At 38.1% G+C, this 21,340-nt stretch overlaps 1 protein-coding gene across 2 annotated transcripts in view; it reads right to left on the bottom strand.

The window, feature by feature from the left end:
* Positions 1 to 21,340, bottom strand: part of DENND2D (DENN domain containing 2D) — a 34,364-nt gene that overhangs the window by 12,410 nt on the left and 614 nt on the right. For both annotated transcript variants that reach the window (XM_026697750.2, XM_087929254.1), the window contains exons 2-6: positions 15,287 to 15,465; positions 12,086 to 12,198; positions 9,998 to 10,067; positions 3,680 to 3,757; positions 2,796 to 2,936 (exon numbers count right to left, since the gene is read on the bottom strand). In XM_026697750.2, the coding sequence (XP_026553535.1) occupies positions 2,796 to 2,936; positions 3,680 to 3,757; positions 9,998 to 10,067; positions 12,086 to 12,198; positions 15,287 to 15,465 (581 nt within the window). The remainder of the gene's footprint in view (positions 1 to 2,795; positions 2,937 to 3,679; positions 3,758 to 9,997; positions 10,068 to 12,085; positions 12,199 to 15,286; positions 15,466 to 21,340) is intronic.

The following is a 21,340-nucleotide window of genomic DNA, read 5'->3' as shown; positions in this document are numbered from 1 at the left end:
GGCAGAAATTCAAAGGCAGCTCCACTAGCCTGAAATGTTTATTGAGGGTAAGAATGAAGCTGTGCTCACGAGTGGGTTGCCCATTGCCAGTGAGAAGTTGTAAATGACTTTTATTGCTTTTGGATTTAAATTTATGTTTTCTTCTTGCCTTTATGAATAAATGTATATTTAGAACACACCTTACTACTAATATTGAGTAATTATTACATACTTATATAATGGTCATTTCCAGCTTGGAAATTAATGATTCTAGCCTCAGCCCTCACAACATTCACTGCATTCAGCTGTAATCCAGATCAGTTAAGAAATAAGTATTGGTCACCTCCTTGTAGTTATGCAAGAGAAGATGGGAGTACAGAAGCACATGTGGAAGAGGGACATTATTATATTCATACACTATAGCACAACCTAACAGAATAACAGAGTTGGACGGGACCTTGGAGGTCTTCTAGTCCAACCCCCCACACACAAGCAAGAGACTCTACTATTCTAGACAAGTGGCTGTCCAGTCTCTTTTTAAAAGCCTTCGGTGATTTTAAAAGCCTTCGGTGACCCACAATTTCTGAAGGCAAGCTATCTCATTGATTAATTATTCTCACTGTTATGAAATTTCTCCTTAGTTCTAGGTTGCTTCTCTTCCTGATTATTTTTCCATCCATTGTTTCTTGTCTTGCCTTCTGGTCCTTTGGAAAATAAGTGACCCTCCCTCTTTGTGGCAGCCCCTAAAGTATTGGAACACTACTGTCATGTCGTCACCCCTGATCCTTCTTTTCACTAAACTAGACAAACTCAAATTTTGGTTTGATTTAGCAATCCATAAGACTAAATTATGGACCACAGTTTGCAAAAACATAGTGACTATTATGTTCATACTATTGAAACAAACCACACTAGGGTAGAGCCACCAACTATATTTATTTTAGCCCAGGAAAGAGCCATGCATTTACAGAATTAGCCATTCTATCAACTTTTTTATATACATAGGCATTCACATGTATAATCTGAAAAAGATTTGGAAGGGGAATTTTCCACTTCTTCTTGAGCAGCTCCCCTCTCCATTATTCTTTAAAGCTTGCCCAAATTTTCAGGCTTTTGCTATTGTATTGGTGCAGTACAATGGTTAAAATAATCTTGTTTTCTCAGAAAGTCAGTTCAACATGAGGCTGATACAAAGACATTTTCTATGCCCATATAAGGCTAATAGAAAGATACAGATGCTTTTGAAGAATATGTACTGCACACCCCATCAAACTCCTCCAGTTGCATGAAGCACTGAGCAAGTCAGGAAACCAAATACCAAAATGTCACCCTCTGATAGTTGACAGAGAGCAAACTCTAATACCAAAACAGGAAGTCAGTGTAGCAAATCATACAGAAGACAATGCAACGGAGTAAGGAAAGTCTGTGTTTTGTGGTGTATTCTTGTGCTGTGATAAGGAGGACAAAAACCGAATCTCTCCCTAAGAACTATTAATTGCACAGGAACTTCACTTATGTCTGGAAATCATACTTGACAGTTAAACATGTTCTAGTTTTTTTTAAAGATTTGTCTCCATCAGTTACCAATCACCAATTACCAAATCCATCCCTCAAAGATCTGGAGAATCAGGACAAGCATAGACCATGATATTTCTTAAACAAAGATACTTAAGGCAGAATTGCAAACTGAATCTGGCATGTTTTTGTAAAGAATTAGGAGTAATCCGTTAAATATTTTGACTAATCCAAGCTCTATCTGAAAGGGAATTAGATAAAATTCTTTAGCCCCCACCCTACTCAATATTTGTTTAAACCTTAGCAAGTAGATTATTGAATTCAGGTTTCCACTCCCGAGATTACATGAATGGATATTCTGTTCTTCTGTATACTAATGATGTAGCTCTACATTCAGATCTTTTACCCATTACTGTAAAAGCATCTGCTAGTAATTAATGACCAGAAAATGGTTGTTCTTGCCAGGAAACCTAAAAAATTTAAATAGCTTATCAAGGGGATGAAAATTAAATAGCATGAAATGTTTTGAATATTCAGGGATAGTTCTCCAGGCCACAATTGTTTGAAAGATGCATATGCTGTTTTATAAGTACAAAAGAATGCAAGAGCCATAACGAAATTTATCCAGGTAAAAGGTAGAGACTGCAAGCAAGCAGCTCTGAAATTCCACATACCAAAACCTATGATCCAAATACTTTCTGGTACTGACCAGGATTGTGTTTCTTTATTCATTATAAATCACTTGGAGCCACACAAAGTTTTGGGAAAAACTTTTCTAGGTGCCTTGATGCATACTTAATGTGCCTCTTAAAATAGAAGCAGAACAACCAAAAGTGGAGGTGAACATAAGGTTGTTAATAGTCCCTAATTGGCTTAAATGCCATTTTTTCCTGATTGCAATAGTCCTAGGAGATCAATTTCAATCCTTGGAATAACCGGCAATTTAGATGACACTTATCTATTATGCTCCTTGTGGAATACATTCAGGCAAAAATAATAATTAGAGAAACTACCCTAGATATTTGTAAACAATTTATTATGGATTGGGCATGGGCAAACATATGGAAGGTATAACATTACTGATAGACACTCTCTAAAATAGAGGTCAGTCTTGTCAACTGGACTTTTTACAGGTTATTCCTTGCTATTAATCAAACAAATGGTATTAATTCTAGGGACGCTCAATTGCTTTTCTAAAAACGTGTTAGGAGGTATTGGTTATTGGTTTTTTGCTTAACATAATTACATTTAATTAAAAGTCATGTTAAAATCAGCCAAAGGTATTTCAAATAGGCACACACCTCTGTTCCAGATTCAGGGATGAAGCTTTTAATGGTAACCGTTCTTCCTGGTGCTGGGAAGGGAGATTCACGTAGGCCCTGCATAAAAGGGTAAATGACTGCTGCAGAGATCTGTCGCCTCTTCTCTACTTCATCCAAAATCTATAAGAGGAAAAAGGATACCCATCATTTTTCAGCTTCCCAACTCAACTCTTGATAGTAGTTTTCCTCCCCCTGAAATTATTCAAAACCAACAGAGCCTTAAGCAAAGTAATGTGATAAGCAAGTCCTGATATCATCTCGTCCTGAATCATGTCTCCTTCAAATGCATTTCATCCTCAGAACCAAGGTGTAAGGACCAAAGGCCAAGAAATAATAACAATGATAGATAATGGATAAGCCAAGCTTGAAGAACCTACATGGGTCCAGTCATTTTCATTCTCTTTTCACAAGAGGAAGCTAATTTGACAAGACATAGTTAATTCAGTTATATTTGGAATTGAAAACTACGATTGAAGTGACATTTTAAATTTAGCTCAAAGCTTCTTGTATTATTCATTTGTACAACAAGTAATTCAAAATAGTTGAATTATCTGACCTGAGCTACTCTCTTCTATATTTCAATTAAAATGCTATATTGCTTTTTCAATCTAATAATGGTGAAAATCCTCTAAATGAACGAAATATATCTCTATAAGTAGCCACAGCCAATTCTCAAATATCTGGGATGAGGGACCTACCTTTCTTTCCTTTCCTTTCTTCTGTGAAAGATCCAATGAAGAAAAATATAGAAAGCTAATCTTATGATGATTAGGATATTAGGAACAGCAGAACATTTATTCCTGCCTATGCTACCTAACAAAGGTATTTCATATTTTATGGAACAGACTATTCAGAAAACATACCTTTGAAAATAGTCCAAAGCAACCAAGACAGCTTACAATGCAATAAACTTCAGGGAGACGAGGATCTCGTCCAGAAGGCTGAAAAGCAGTGTTAAGTAAAGGGGGGGAATCACCATTAAATTTCCTTTTTAAATTAAAATTAAATGTCACTATTAAATTACACATCTATATTATGGAAATATAAAAAAATTATAGTAGCAAATATATTTGCTTAACTAAGTTCCCAACTTTTGATCTAGGTTACAATGGCATTCCAAAATAATGTTGATAGTTTCTGGTGTAACTCCATATGCATCTGGCTAAAACTTGGAAAATCTGGGAAAATTTGGTTTTTTAACTTCAAATCTTGGAATCTTTCAGGCAAGTATATGGTAATGTTACCAGATTTTAAATGGCTTTGACTTTCTCATTCAAAAGCATTCCATTCCATTTTGAGATTCCATGGGCTATCAAAAAGGGTTATTTGCGCTATGGAACCTGCAGGCGTTGCCTTGCTGACCTCTAGGCTGTAAGATGGTCTTCTAAAGCTTTTAAAGATGACTGAGAGGATTGCATAATGTAGACATTTGAGTGCTGGCATAAATTACAGGCAAGTTTAAACATCCAAAACTTATTTTCTTGATTTCAGAGTCGCCAAATAAATAAGCTGATTTATAAAATGCCCTTTGTGAAGTCAGAATTACATCTGTCCTTTACTACGAGTCAGGTTTTTATAAACATATATATCATTCAGTATGAAAAACAAATAACCCATGCTCCAGATCAGTGTCGTGGTTATTGAAGTGCCCTGATTCACTCCCTTTCTTAATATCTCATTAAATATAGAACATAAGAAACAGACATTCCTGGATGATTTTCTTTATCACAATCTTCTACCGAATGTGCAAATTGGATTTAAAGGCAGGAAGTAGTCCAATTTACCTACAGTAAACAAAACAAAAAACGCTGATTGTTTACAAGCCAGTTCAATTAACTAGAGTTTCTTACTAAATACAGCTCAGACCTGAACAACTTGAACTGTATAGCTCTGTACTTACTGAAGATGTTATCTAGCCAGATAATGAAATATCTTCATGAAAACAACTAAGCTCAGAGAGAACCAAGGACTCCCCTCCGCTTTGTATTTCTTCCAAGAAAAAAATTTATGACAAAAATTAGCTTCAAAACTATCTGTTCCATCCCACTATTACTTTGGAAATATGATTTTGATATGAGATTTTTAAATAGAAAAAGCCAGATATATCCCACTCAAAGAATCTAAACTGCAACCTAATATCTTATGAAGAAAGGTGTGTACTGCCTATTACTCTTCCCCTTTCAAGAAAGGCACTGAATGAGGACATAACTTGGTTCTGACTCTGGAGCAGAAATGATGTAGGGTCTCCTGCTTGGGCAGGGGGTTGGACTAGATGACCTACAAGGTCTCTTCCAACTCTGATTATCTATTATCTGTTATCTGCATCCCAGCCACATCACCAGTCGTGATGTTAGCATATCTCAATCCCGGCCATGCTAAATTCCTATGAAACATCAATCTTAAAGAATAACATTTTCAGGAACTCAAGCACTATATTAACCATTTTTCTCCCTGTGGAAAAAATCATACTAACAGAAAAGCAGGGAAGACTGGGTATGGGAAGAAGATCTTAAAGCTGCATCTTTACAGGAATGCTTGTTCAACCTAAATGGACCCAAAGAGTGGTCCTGCTTAGCTTGTCCCAATATTTTATGGGATGCCTTTCTTCTAAACTCCTACAATTGAAATATTTATTACAAATACCATTGGAGCTAAAGGATTGTGAGACCTTTTCCTCAGCTTAAGGTCAAAGCTTAAAAAATGTTCACCTTGGTTCAGAATCGGTTTCTGTTAATTATTACACAGCCCTTCAAGTGTGCAAATAATTTAATCCTTTTCGGATTTAGTGCCCCACATAATTGCAGGACAGGGAGAGTAAGGTTCTATTTGTTGGCACTGACCCAGTCCCACTGCACCATACATATACATACATAACATATATATTATGTAGTTAAAGTCTTGAATCATGGCAGCTTACTCATTAATAGAAGTTTGCTCTCGGGCTGAAACTGTTAATGGTTATTTAACACACTACATTAATTGGGAAATACTTTGCAATTTGTCTTATTTATCTTTATATCATGATATCCCATTCATTCGGCAAACTGTTGCCTAAGACCATATAAAATTACTATTTACTTTTAATTTATTCATTGTGCAAGAAGGAGCTTCTGAGATTTACCATTTCCAGCCCAATAGATGCTGCAGCTGAGTCCTATGGGACAGAATGATGGGCAGCTGCTCAGAATGTTGCTGACTTCTCCATTCTAAGCCCCCCCCCCCTTCCTAATCATCCGAACTAAAGGGAGCTTTTTAAAAGAGTTTGGAAGAATCTGCAAAGTAATGCACTGCAACTTTGTCTTAACTTTTTCTGATTACATCTCTAAAATTAATACATGGACAGTAAGCCAATCAATGCAAAATGATAGCTATAAAACAAAACAAAAAGTTTCTTTGATTTTTTTCCCAGAGAGATCATTTCAAAGTCTGTCTTCTGTAAATATCTAAAGATTAAGCAAACTCCAAGAAGCAATAAAAGAAACATGTGAGAAACAGGTCTTCTTTATGACAAAAGAACTTAAAGATTGTGAGGGAGTGATGTGAAAAATAAGAAATGAAAGGAGAACCTAAGCTGGTGAAAGCAGGGTGGAGTGAGCTGCTGACAGGATGAGAAGAGGGAACTGTACACTCAGCTGCCACCTGTGTTTTACATTGTTTTTTTCACTGAACTCTGTGAATCATAGGACATATGACTCCTGTTCAGACTACCTGTTAACACATCCACTTATTAAAAAGGAAGCCACAACTGGCTTCAGTTTCTAAATTGTGGTAAAATGTTCTAAAATCTACCTCACAGATCTCTATATAAAAACATATTGTTATGTACGAGGCAGGTACAAGGAAAAAAACCAAAAAGGATAAACTTGTATTACAAGTTTGTGTACTATATGTGGAAGTCAAGAGTCCTAGAGCCCATCTACAAATGGAGCGATGTAACTCAGATGCAAACTAAAGTATATGACAGCATCAAGAGAATAAAAGAATTGAAATGGAAATGAGCTGGTCACATAGCAAAAAGAACTGATGGCAGGTGGACTAAGGTAGTCATAGATGGATCCCACTTGATAAAAAGAATCCATGAAAGAGACCTAAAACAAGATAGAGCTACCACATCAGCAAGTATTACTGGCCCAATTGGCAAAAGAAAGATCGCATTGGCTGGAAGCATGTGGAAGGTGTCTTCATCCTGCAATAGATAGACAATGGCTAGAATGAAAGAACTCAGATTCTACTACTTGTTCCTAACTCTGCATATCTTTTCAGTATCCAGGAACACCCTACCTGCAAAAAAATATTTTATATTCTTATGTCTTTCCCACTCTTTCTTCCTGACTAGGCGCCTAGAAGGACCCAACACACAAATGTTGCTGCTTCCATAATTTACCTTTACCACACATCTGAAATCACTATACAGTTGAAGCACATGACACTACGAGATTTTCCGACATCACCAAATGTGGGAAAACATTTCTTCAGCTGCCATGCAGAATGTGTCAATGGTTCTTAGAAGGCCAGTACTTGGGCACTGCATCCAATAATGTTTTCCCCCAAAGGACTTCCAATCCATTCACCTAATGGTCACTAGATGGCAGCAAAAAAGTGATTTCTTAAATTTCTATGGAAATTCAGTTTTCCAGGTCATGGTTATCCCACAGAAACTTTTTTTCAAAAGGTAACTGGACTTTGTTTTGCTTGAAGCTTCTTGGATGAGAAGTGAAACGTTTTAAAGCAAAACAAAGGAAGTCCAGTTGCCTTTTGAAAAAGCACCTTTGGGACTTTCTTAAATTGTTGATTGTTGGTAATCAATCTACCAACGAAGGAACTGATACTAGGTGGCAGCAAAGATTCCGTTGCATTTCTTTACTGTCTTCTGTTGGCGGAAAGCTGCCACCTACTGTACAATATAAATATTATGGAAGATCTGAGAAAGGATTTTTGCTATATGTCATGGATGGATAAATTGTTCTGCATTTCAAAATACAGCCTATTAATTGATTGTGGAAGCCAGGTTTCTGATCTCCTGCTGAGCTAAAACAGCACTGCATCACAAGTGCTGACTCCAGCAACCAGATGAAGGGGGTGATTCCATGGTACATTTGCTGGGCCAACTGCAACCAAGCAGAACATCAATCCTAGCCACATCAAGCACCTCCTCATCCCTAGGATGTCCACACACAGCCACAGCCACAAGTCTTTACAACTGTTCAAAATAGCTACCAAATTATCTACTTCAGTTTGAGACATGAAAACCTTCTATAAGCCTGTCCTACAGTATTGAACTGAGCTTGTCGATCAGAAAGGTTGGCAGTTCGGCAGTTCAAATCCCTAGCACCATATAACAGAGTGAGCTCCCGTTACTTGTCCCAGCTTCTGCCAACCTAGCAGTTCGAAAGCATGTAAAAATGCAAGTAGAAAAATAGGGACCACTTTGGTGGGAAGGTAACAGCGTTCCCTGCACCTTCAGCATTTAGCCATGCCGACCACATGACCATGGAGATGTCTTTGGACAGCGCTGGTTCTTTGGCTTTGTAACGGAGATGAGCACCGCTCCTTAGAGCTGGAAATGACTAGCGAGGGGAACCTTTACTTTTACCTTTACAGTATTTAAAACTTACTTCCCAGCTGAGGAAACTATCAAGAAATTAGCAAGCAAATCAACTACTGCCTCTCATGGGACAATCAATAAGTTTGTAGATGAGATAGTATGAGTTTTAACATTTTTTAAAAAACTTGCATTTTTGGATCCTTTCTTATGTTTCTTATGTTTCCTAACATAAACTATTTCTTTGGAACCTTGTTCTACATCCTGACTTTAAAAACCACACATTGTTCATCACCTATAGTTTCTTGCTAAGTTTCCAGAGAAAATACAATAGACATGGCTGTTCCAGAGTGATTGATCTACTTTCTCATCAAAGGGCATTTACTCCAAGTATCCGAATCAATCGTTATTCCTGAATCCTCCAGCCTATGTGTAAAGAGGAGGTAGCATATTCCTCAAATGCAACTATCTTTGGTCCAAATTAGCCCTGAGTCAAGGACAGTCAGATTCTACCATAGTGCTTTGTGATAATCAGTTCATTCTTGATTTTTCAGTCCATTCTTGGTTTTCTAAAAACATCTTTTGTCTCTGTTCTTCCTTCACTTTCTCTCTATTTTTTCTCTTATTTTATCTGAAGCATAGAATTAAAGAAAAATATGCCCCCCCCCAAAAAAAAAACTCCAACCACTTCACTCCAATAGTACTCAGCCAGAAATTATAGCAGGCTGTCTCAAGGAATCATTATTAATACTCTATCTCTTCCAATCCACCAGTTTGATTTTTTTCAACCTTTCCCCTCCATTTATCTTTCCTCTCCATGTTTGCAAAAGAGCCATTTCTCATTTACTCTTTGGTTATTAATAAAGCTATGAGTAATAAAGGACCAATGATATAAATTCTTTTTGGTGCAGTAACCCTAGTGTTATTCTTATCTAAGATTGCCCTGAACTTTGGAACATAATTTCAGTTCCGTCAGGGCCATAAAAGGTATGTTTGCCAGAGTGGAGAAAAGCTACTTTTCTGTCTTGTATTTTTCAATATAGGGTTTGTATTTATTCCCCAAATAAATCAAGTTCTCTGAAGTTGGATATTACTACTTTTACATTTTAGGAACAGAGAATCTAAAATACAGATCTTTCATTGCAAAAATGCTGGCTTAGTCATACTAACAAAATGTGGGCACCACTGTCATAATTATTTCAGTGCATGACAGGAGATAACAAACATTCTTTTTCCAATTCTGTATCCATGTGCTCAATAACATCTGTGATCTAACATGGGTTCTGAGCATACAGGAATGGTCAGAAGCCAAATATTCTTCCTAAGAATAGTCTGCTCAAGCTTTAAATGTGAGATTACTCTATCTTCTCCAATGTGGTGTCTTTCAGATTGTTGGACTAGAAATCCCATAACTGTGGATTATGGAAGGTTGTGGAGCTTGTGGGCAATCATATTTTTTTATCATGATGAAATGTATTTATTTTTCTGGCATTTTAAAAAATTATTTATTATATGGAAAGATATGATTGCATGGAATGCATTGCCTCAATTGATCCAAAACCTCAGTCAAATAAACTCTTTAACTAAAAAGCCAAATATTGTTTTTCAAAACAATAAAGTTAAAAGAGGAAATACTCACCAACAGTCTCCTGCAGTAGCCAATTTTTCTACTCCCATCAACATTGGTAAGGACAAAAGAAAACGTTTCACTGTAAAGAATAAAAGACATAGAATGTTACTAGTTTTATTCGTTAGTTTATCATATTTATATAGCTCCCTGTCTCACAGAACATGACTCTGAGCAGAGTACAATGAAATCTAAAAATTAAAAAAAAAATTAAAAACACCAGTCAAAGTTACCAATGACTGAGTAGCAGATAGAACTTTCGTGATAGGCAATATAACCAGTTCACTAATTTGCCTCTTCTCTGAGATTCCCAAGCCTGATGACACAACCATGTTTTAAGGAACTTGTGGAACAATGCCACCTCAAGGGAAATAGTGTTCACAGCAGAAAAGACCTGATTCCAAAGTCCTTCACAGTGAGGACCTGTAGCATACCTCCTCTGCTGCACTTAATGTTGATGGGCAAATGTAATGAACTCGGTCCCATGCCGTGAAGAGTTTTAAAGTGTATCTTGAATTGGATTCCAAAGCAAACAAGCACCTAATGCAGCCCACAGAGCAGAGTATAACATGCCATTCTAGAGGCACACATAACTTCCTGTGCCACCACATTTTCAACCAGGTGATGCTTCAGAATACTCTTCAAAGTAGCCTCTTACAGTGTGTGTTTCAATAGGCTATGGGGGGGGGGGGGACCAAGTGACAGTGAGGAGAGCTTCCTGACCTGGGAATAGGCACAAATACGAAGCTGAGCAAAGGCTATCCTAGCCACAACTGCCAACTGTCCTTTGAGCAGGAGTCATGAAGGCTGTCCATTCTGCACAATAGGTATGCTTGGAGCACTACCATCCAATACCAAAGATGGCCCTTAAACCAGAGAGCTGCAAAACCCAGAGCCACTCACTCTTGCCAGGGTTCAATTGAAGCCTATTATTCCCCATTTAGGCTCTCATAGCCTCTAGGTGATGGGATAGGATGTCAGTAGCAAAATATGTATAAAATTTATAAAAATAACAAAATAACAAAATAGTCAAATATTTATAATCTTTATAAATATTTTGCAAAACATTGCATAGAAATTATACAAGAAAGGCTATTCAGTACAGTGTTTATTTTAGACAGGGCTACTGAAATTTAAAAAGAAAAAGAAAATCTGCTTTGAAATCCAAAATCTATTGGGACTACCATAAGTACCAAAATTTCCCAAGAAGGCCATTCTGAGTGATTGTAAAGATTGTTAAGCCTATCAGCAGAGTCAGGAGATTGCTATGGCTTTACCAACCATGTATACTTAAAGCCCAGAAAAAGAAAACTCTAGGAAAGCTGGTATTATATTTTTAGACTCCTTACTCAGTGGTAAAGACTTATTGTAATTAGCAATTCTAATTCCCTTTGTAGTACCCAGAGCAGTATACAAAAAAGCATGAAAAACCATCTATTTACAAAAAAACACCAGAAAACATTTAGTCACAAAACTATTCAATAAAATTCATTTTAAAATGCTCCCTTGAAACAAAACAATAGGAATACGCATACTTAAAATAAAATTCCATTAAAACAGCCTATTTCCTCTCTGTCGGAATCTTTGCGGGGGTTGCAGATCATCTAAAGTGCTACTCCTGAACATAAGATTGCAGCCTTTTTTTTCCTCCAAAGTGCCATTTGTACTCAGGGATTCAGATCACTCTATTTACTACATACAGGAAGCCACCAAATTAGCATTTGGCTGAATATCTTCAAAAACAAGAGTGGAAAAGTTGCCATATTTGCTGGCTGAATAACCTGTCAGGTAAATTTTCTCAAACAAGCTGTACTAGAAAACTCAAGTATAATAATTCTCCCTAAAAAGGGAAGGAAGAGATACCGAGTTAAAGTACAAAGCAATTTAAACAAGTACCATTTGTTTACTCAAGTATCATATGTTTATTACACTGACTGGAATAAAGGTACAACAATTCTGGACTGATTAGTATATAGAAATGAGAAAAATGTGAACTTTGTTTTTGTTTGCTTTTGTTTTCATGGCATTCAACACTGGGGTATCCTTGACTCTTGTAAGACAGTTCTACAACCTTGCTGTATACTGTCCCAGGACAGTTACCTCTTATACTCCATGAGGGGTGCCCATTCATTACCATCCGGGAAGCAGAACAAGGGAATGGCCTGAAGCAACCTTTCCTCTTCTTCACGCTGTCCTCTCAGTAGATTCTCACGCTGAATCACAAAGGAGAAAGTAGATAGAATAAAGTTGTGAGAAAAACCTTTTTGCATCTGTACTTTTGACTCAGTGTTGATTCCTGACAAGTGCCTGGACAAGTCCATGTAGTTCTGGCAAGATTTTGGAAATGGCTTGCCATTGCCTGCTTTCTAGGGCTGAGAGAAAGAGACTGGTGGAAGGTGACCCAACTGGCCTTGCACCTAAGGCAGAATTAGAAGGCCTTGCACCTAAGGCTCTCCCAGTTTCTAGCCTGATGCCTTAATCACTACACCAGGCTAATACTTTCCTTATGACTTAATAAAAAAAAAAAACAGTGTCTGGGTTTGTTAGAGATGCAAAAGTGAAAACCACAAGTAAAGAAGAGTCCTCTAACATCACTTTACTTAGAGACTCGTATGTGTACTCATGTATATCTCTGGAGACTTGAAACAAGGCTCAAGGTCATTCACTTTTGTCAGGGCTAATCTCAGAAACAAAACTTTCAGTTCTTTTAAACAGATAATTACATATATTGTACATATTAGAATTATTGTTCTCAAAATGATGGGTATGCTTGTAAAATAATTAAGATAATATTAACAAATCACTTTTTACATTGTCAAGTGACATCCAACAATCATTTTTATAACTTTTTTTCCAAATGCAGGATTCAGCAAGAAAATATTTTTAATCTCAACATAATGAATACTGGTGTGTCTTTAAAAATATGATTGTCCCAAGAAGAAACAAAAGCTGGTATTATATTTTTAGACTCCTTACACAGTGGTAAAGATGTTTTTGGGGCAAAAAATCCAATTCACACTCTGGCACTTCCAAATAAATATCAAACATTAATTAAATACACTAATGTGATATTTTCCAGTTGTATATTAAATAACTTTCTCCTTCCTGTCATGTTAAAAATTACAATCTGATTTTAGTGTTTGGAAGCTCATGAAGGTCACTTCCATGTGACCTTCTGGAGGCTATATGTAATCCCAATTCTCAGACAGTGGGCCTCTGACATAGAAGGCAATCAGGAAAGATCTGAAAGCTGCTTCTAGTCAGAATAAATAGTACTACTTTGACAGACTGATTCTGTAAACAGCTTCCTAGACCCCATACGCATACAATCTGGCTGTTGCTCAACACTAAGCAGGATTTTACAAAAGGAAAAAAACAGTAAAGGACTTGCAGCAATTTAGATGTGCTCCTACATACCTTTCCTTCTATGCACATACAATCATGAAGCAGAACCTCATTTAAAGAAACTTCTTCCTCATCAGAATGTAAACAGATCTAAGGATTTCCCCATTTGCAGCTAACCACAGCACAAAGATGTCTAGCAATATCTTTTTAGGATCCCTTTAATATTTTCCCTTATTGTGTTTTACCTCAGCCCTTGAGGTAAATTGGCAGTAATTTTCCTTATTACTCCACCTTTGTCCAAGGACAGCTTTAAGATATATAAAATCCATTAGACGTTGCCACTCCTTACTTTGAAAAGAAATCAGATAACTGCAGCAATGTGAAAAGAAACAAAAGAAGCAGAGCAGGTTCAGCAATGAAAAAACTAAACTGTGTTATACTTTCTGCCAGTTGAAAGGTGGATGAGTTGCATTTCAGCTCAATAATAGGGAAAGGCTTCTACTTTGATTATTAATCTAAGTGAGAAATGCTGTATTTGATGCCTCCACAGAATGTCTTAGGAGCAAGGCCATACCTGTAGTAAGAAGTTTAAGAGCACCTGCTCAGGAATGAAAGAGCAGTGGTACAGCAGAGTGCATCGTAAGCATCTTGTATTCACATCTGGTAGTTTGGGTGACTTGTGTCAATTCACAGCAAGTTGCACAAAGGCAAGATAGACCTTTATGCTTTTCTTAAGAATCAATCATATACTTCCACCTGCTACATAGGCTGAGTGATGAAAATATAGTCAAATAAAATAAAACTGCTGCACTATGAAAGGGAGCCATATGAAGCAAAGCCATAAAGCAAAAGAAAAGATGTGGCCCAGATGATCAAAAATCACCCTCTTCCTCTTCTTCTTCTTCTTTTATCTTCTATCTTCTTCTATTCTATTCTTATCTTCTCTCTATATATATGTATGTATATGCTAGCATAACTCTGGAATGCCTCGAGCAATTTCAACCAAACTTGGTACACGGATGACTTACCCTTTGGAAACAATACTGTGGAGGTAAGCCACCCCTAATATCCCTCGGGGGGGTGTGTGTGCCTTAAATGGCTTCTGCCATGGTAACGGCTTCACAGAGCTCCCTCTTGTGGAGAAATAGAAGACTTGTGTGACAGTACAACATTGTGAGTCCCGACTACAGGATTTTTCTGTCTAATACAGGATTGGGATAAATAAATACCTGGGCAACGCTGGATTATCAGCTAGTAGAAAATAAAGGACACAGATTCTAGCTAAGGAGAGGATTACTTTGGGGAAACACACAATGGGGAAACACACAATTAGACCAACACAATCTAAACTTTAGCAGACACGCATGCACTTTTTTTGTTAGGGAAACAGATATATTTCATGTAGTCTCAAATAAGACAAACTGGCTGGCCACTGCAATCTTGGTGCCTTCTTCTCTAACTATGTCTGCTACAAGTTGTCCTGTAAAAGGTTTCTTGATTTTATCTATCTAGAAGCTCTGGCGTAAATTAACCACTCTCCCTTAATGCCTCGAGGTAGGCCCTAATAGCAGGTTCTAATTTGGATTTACACCATGTTGTCCTTCAGCACTGCTCTAGGCATCTCTTGAACCATTTCAACCATTCCTTCAACTCATTGGTATACTCCAAAGCACAGCAAAAGGATGGACAGCATCACTTATTGAGATGTACCAGTAAGTATCATCCACATACTCATGATAGCTTATCCCATGGTGATGGATAATCACACCCAGAAGCTTCATATAAATGTTAAAAAGGAGTGGAGAGAGAACACCAGATGAAATGAAATTGGAGCACAGCCAGCCATGATTGTGCTCTAGGTTTTGCACATATTTATCTCTGAGGAATATCTGAAAGGGGCTCCTTGAAATGTTCTAATTTTTACACATGATGAAATCATTATGTTCAATTCCTTACCTTTGGAAATTGGTAGGTAATCTTGGGCTCATAATTTCCCTTTATGTCCTTTTTAAGTGAGACTACAACCAGGTATTCAAAAAATGGGTGTCCAGCTGAATAAGAAAAACTGCTTCTTTGTATCAGCCTTACATCAGCACCAGATTTGCTTTCTGTAGGATTTGCATCCTGGGAGTCACCTGTAATGCAAAACAACCTCAATGTTACCACTTATAATTTGACAAATGCAAAATGTAAAAATCTTGGCTAAGATCAGACAGACATTCCATGTCAAGGAAAATGAATTATCTGTCTTCAAATAAGTGCTTCTAAAGGTAGCAAATTGAAACCATTCCTCACCATTTTAGAACCTATCTGCTACCTATAGACACTAGCTCTAACATGCAAGGCTTGCCTTCCGGTGCATAAACACTTGCCCCAAACGTTGATAGCTAGCAGGCACATTAATAGTGGCCTCACCTCCCATCCCTTATCATCTGTCGCTGCACACATCCTCAGTCTTTATATAAAATGTCCCCAAGAAAGGTTGATGACCCATATCATCTGCTCACAATTTTTGTCTTAGGGTTCCTGCCTTCAAAATAACCTGCTCTGAATCAAGAGTATTCTACATTCACCTCTACACTGACACCTGTTCTCTTGAATGCCTTCACTGACATCCACTTGGCAAGTAGATACTACGTAAAAATCTGTTGCTTCCTTCAGGCTTTCCTTGAATGGATGTTGCTATTTCTATGGTGGTCATTTTTCATTAAAGTTGTTTTCAACTTTGTTTAATTGCATTTATCTACCACTGTCCAGACTCTAGTAAGAATCAGAAAATCATTATAATCTTCATACATGGATCAGAAAGGAAGGGAAGAAAGAACCGAACAGAACAGAAAAAAAGTCATCTTGTGTGGAAGATGGATGGCATAAAAGTTTAATAAACAAAAAAATAAATAATATCTATCTATAAATGCAAAGAAGCTCTTCTGAGTTAGTCAAATAATAAATTACAGATAATAACTGCATGAGGCTGCATGAGGCAATGTAATTTTTTGGATTCAACTGCCTGAAGGGGGAAAAAAACCAAGTTTTAAGTATACTAGGAGTGTAGAGGAAAACCCCTTCTATATTTGCCTTAGACAGCTGATTCTAAAGATAAAGAAGTGAGGAATGTCCTCACCAAAGCAGAAACAAATCTGGGAGAAGAAAGGACACATTTCCAAGCTGCCATATAATCAAGTCAGCACCCAATACCATTGACATTTTGTACATCAGCTGCATCTGAAAAACATGCTAAAGCTATAAGCCACCGTTAATTAACTTCTTTGGCTGTGGTTATTGGGCATGCTCAGCACAGGCCAACCAATTTTATTATAGCTTTTAATAGCATGGTACATTCCACACAACACTGTAATGGCTATTTTGCTCAAGACATTAGAAAAATATAAATTAAACATATAAATATCATCTGAAAACTGTATTTGAACCAAATGTGGTTGTAAGGGCCAATAACTTTGAACTGAATATAGCAACAAAACATAGTTGCCCATTTGTTCCTCTATTCTATGTAATATTAGTGAAGACTCTCCAATTGGAACTGTAGAATAATTTAAATATTTACAACATAGCCCCATAGATTGCCCACATGGCTTTGATGCTATAGAAAGTAAGCAAATATTTCCTTTTGGTTAGTGAGGAAATACTAAAATAAGAGGAAGGAAGGAGCAAAATTTACAATAATTTTTTAAAAGACTGTTCGTCATAATTGCTTTCAAGATAGAATGAGTTTAAAAAAAAAACCTTGCTTTATTATTTGCACTATAGACATAAAATATCTTGGAATGTTACTTCCACGATATATTTCTAATGGTATGCTAAATTATAATTTCTAGTTTATAAAATTAAAGGTCAAGCTTAGTTAGGCACTTATTAAACCTATTTTGGAGAACTGCACCTTTAAAAATGTTTATACTTCCCAAATTATTACAAGTTTTTCATATATTGCCAGTGTCTTTAACCCAGAAAAATCCTAATATCGTGTAAAAATTATTATGGAGATTTTCTAATATACTATATGATTTAGTTGAAACTACTATTAGTTTGAATAATTAGCTTAAAAATCAGAGGGGAAAAATCAGAAAAAAATGTGATCAGAAGAATCACATTCCTTTAGTCAAGATTAAGATATAACCTTGTTTTACAAGAAAATAGATCTAAAATGTTATGAAGAGGGCTTGCAAAGTTCCTTCTTGGATTGCACAACTGAAATCTGCAAAAGTGCCACCTAATATGAATATGGTCTTCGTTGCCACTATTGAGCAACTTTCTTTTTCAGTTAATTTAAAGATAAAGCAGAAAAGAACGGTCACTGCCAATTTTCTACATCCAACATTTTTCTTACCATGATTGGCTGGAGAAGAAGGGGGAAAAAATGGAGGGAGTGGTTTATGGCTACTTTAGTGCTAATTCTCAAATCCCCCTGGGTGTTCATTTCATGATATCAGAGAGCAAAAAGACACAAAAGCCCAAGAGATTTCTGGACTAAAACACCTGTAGGCTCTTTTTAATACATTTTTTGTTAACGCTTCCTCCTTTTGTGCTATAGTTAAAAAAACAAGATGTAGAACCAGCCCTGGAATTTTGCAAATCAGCAAAGGCCGCAAAACACACATATGCACATAATGGGCTCTCCACTCCAAAGGTTTCCACTGAAGACTTGGGTTTCTTGGAATCCTGTGAGCAGTTCTGAAGTACTATCCCATCCATCAGATGAAATGCCAGAGTCTCTTCTCCCTAAGACTACTGACTTGCAGGAAACTATTGCCTCTGGCAAGCGCACCATCCATTTTGAAGGTTGCATTTGTATTTATGTCTCTAATGATACTCCCGCTGACAAACTAAATAATACCCTACACCCTTACACACATACCCATCAGATTGTTTAGTAAAATATTGTCTTTTGCTGCTCTGACTGTAATAGCAAATAAAACTATTTCTGTAAAAATTGACAATCTGAAGAAATCTTTTGATGCCCTTCCAGGATCCTTACAGAAAGCAAATTACCTTCAGTGAGCTTCTATGCTTGATATCCCTCCACCTGGATCAGGGGTGTCAAACTCAATTTCATTGCGGGCCGCATCAAGGTTGTGTTTGACCTTGGAGGGCCTGGCTGGGCTTGGCCTGGCTGGGCGTGGCCTGGCTGGGCAAGGCCAGCATGACGTCACTCGTGTCAGAGGGCACCTGTGGTGGCCCGAGCGCTCTGCCAGTGAAAATGGGCTCCAAAGCTCTGTTTTTGGCTGTGACGGTCTCCTGCAATCCTCTGCCAGAGAAAATGGAGGGCTTGCGAGGGCTGCACACGGCCCTCCTGAGCTCTGTTTTCGCTGGCAGAGGCACTGCAGGTGGGTCTTTTGATGTTTCCAGGGCAGCCCCGTGAGCTAGAACTAAACACCCCACGGGCTGGATCCAGCCATGAGTTTGATACCTCTGATCTGGATGGATAAATAGCCTGGAAAGAGTAACCCTTGTGCTCCTCCAAGCTCAAATAGCAAAAAGGATTCTATCCTCATGTATCAACATAAACAGTTGCTCTTAATAACAGCATTAATGTGGGGAGATTGAAATCCAGAGACCTTGATCATTTTGTCCTAAACCAACCATTTCACTGTCAACTTCATGCCATTGACATTGTTAATATGAAATGCTTCCCAACAAAAAAGGATTCTGTTGCTTTTCAGAAATGCGACTATCAGCACTTTTAATAATCAGGATCTTTTTAAGGACTATTTAGAATTACCTCTATTCGGGGAATCTCTGACGACAACATGAGGCCTCTTCTAAACAACATTACATCAGCTTACTCATTCCAAAATGCTGTGTCTGTTTCCCCCCCCTCCCTTTCCTTTTCTGCTTATCTTACTTTGAATGGCCGGAGGAAGGGGGTGGGGCAGGAGGAGAGAACAGCAGCAAAGAAGACCAGAGAACAGAAGACCATCTATCTTATCTTCTGCTTCTAGAAACTAGCAAAAAAAGGGGGGTATTTTTCATCCACCACTTTTTTTCCACCAACTCTGCTGTTACCGGTGCTTTACGCATCAGCAGCCCCACATAAAACTCCAAAAACATTAGGAGGTAAAGATGCGTTCCAATTCAGAGAAATGGAAAGGGGCAAAGACTTTACAGGTAGCCTCGACTTACAACCATTCATTCATTAATGATTTGAAGTTATGACAATTCAGAACTAAGGCACTTATGACCCACATATACCTGCAGTTATGGCTGTCGCAGAAGCCCTGTGGTCAAGTGATCAAACTTTTGGGGGTTTGGCAGCCCCTTCAAATTTACCACAGTGAGGTTCTTTCACTCCCCCCTCATTTATCTCCCCCTCATCTATGCCCTTTTGGCCCCCTGCTGCGCTGTGCTCCGTTGCCCCAGCGGACTTTTGCCAATTTCTCATTCCTTCCTTCCTGCTGATAAGAAATGCATGGCCTGGCTCTTCCTGAGGTAGCTGCTGGCAATGTGAGACAGACTCCCCCAGGTCTTGGCAGAAAACCATTCCAGGGAAGAAAGCTTCACCTGGCCAGCAGCTGCCTCACGAAAAACCAACAGTGCAGCAAGAAGGTGAAGATCAGCTGGGCCCTTGGAGGGCAGGGCAGCAGAGGCTACTCTGGCTGGGCCAAGGTAAGGCTAGGCTTCACATAGCACAAAGGGGCTTCCTGGTGCATCATGCCACTGGGGCTTTTTGCACCACACCAGGAAGCCTCTTTGAGCCATACGAAACCCATCCTCATTCTGAGTCCAATCCAACAGCACAGTGCAGAGGAGCTTTCTGACACATCACAGCTCGAGGGCATTTTGCAGTCCCAGAGCCACAAAGCATCAAGAAGTGCTTGGCTGCAATGTATTCTTTCCCCAGCCTTCCTGAGTTCAGGCCATATCACCACACCACTCCTCCCCCCAACTTGTGCATAACCTGCACTGACCCTCCCAAGGTGGCAACCCCATGCAACTTAGCTGGGATTCCCTCCACTTCCTGTTTAACAGGAATTACGACGGCAACTGAGACTGCAGGGACTGCCATCACTAAGCAATGAAAGACATCTTGCTCTAGGACCACACTACTTAACGATGGAAATTCCAACCCCAACTGTGGTCATAAATCAACGATTATCTGTACACAGAACTGTAATCTGTGTTTGACTTTGGCTGTTACATGAATTGCATTCAATTTGCAGTGTTGCATGAATCCAGCCATTGTGCTGTAGACAAGAAACATTTACTTTGTGAACAGAACATAAAGGGGAGTTTTTAACCTGCCCCACATGTGCACTTCCTGGTTCCTGATACAAAGTCCTTACACATCTGAGTTTACTTCATACTTGATATAAAATAATACCAGCCTTGATATTGAATGAATCCATCTGGACTCCCCAATACACACTGCCATACACTTAATCTTTTTCAATAATGGTAACTTGAGTTTCTCAGCAAGCAACTTCGTTGAATGGCCATTCAACATGGAAAAATCCTGCAGTTGCCAGATCAGAGGTATTCTTAAAAGCCAGGCGTATAATAAAAAAGGCCAAGAGTATTAAACACTGGTTTAATTATCTTGCTTTAACCAAACAACTAATCAGAATTAGGATCAATACTTTGCCCAAAAGCATATGGTGGGGGAAAAAAAGTCATAATCAATTTATTTGTTAAGGTCTCTTAGATCTCATTGTTATTTTCCCTCCAACTTGACTACCTGCTGTCAAAAATGGGTAGCTAAAGTTTGGTTAAGCGGAAACTAAAGTGCACAAAATAACCTTCGTTTCTGCATCCTGTCTCTTATTTTCTGAAAACATTATCAACTCTAATCTCTAGCTGCAAAAACATTGTTGTACCTTAGAAGTCCATCGAAACAATTATCAGAGGGACTTTTATGATCAGGTATAAAACCCAACCAGGCAGCTTCAGTTTATTTATTTATTGCCAGTTCACGTCATTCATTCAGTCTTATTTCCCAAATTCCTTCTTCCAGTTTTTCCAGTTATTCCAAACGTTTCCCTTCCGATGTCGTCACAC

The sequence above is a fragment of the Pseudonaja textilis genome, chromosome 3 (genome assembly GCF_049901715.1).
Source record: "Pseudonaja textilis isolate UNSWEBS1 chromosome 3, rPseTex1.2, whole genome shotgun sequence".
Classification (NCBI taxonomy): domain Eukaryota; kingdom Metazoa; phylum Chordata; class Lepidosauria; order Squamata; family Elapidae; genus Pseudonaja; species Pseudonaja textilis.
The sequence above is the reverse complement of the archived record's forward strand: the minus strand, read 5'-3'. Positions and strand labels throughout refer to the sequence as shown.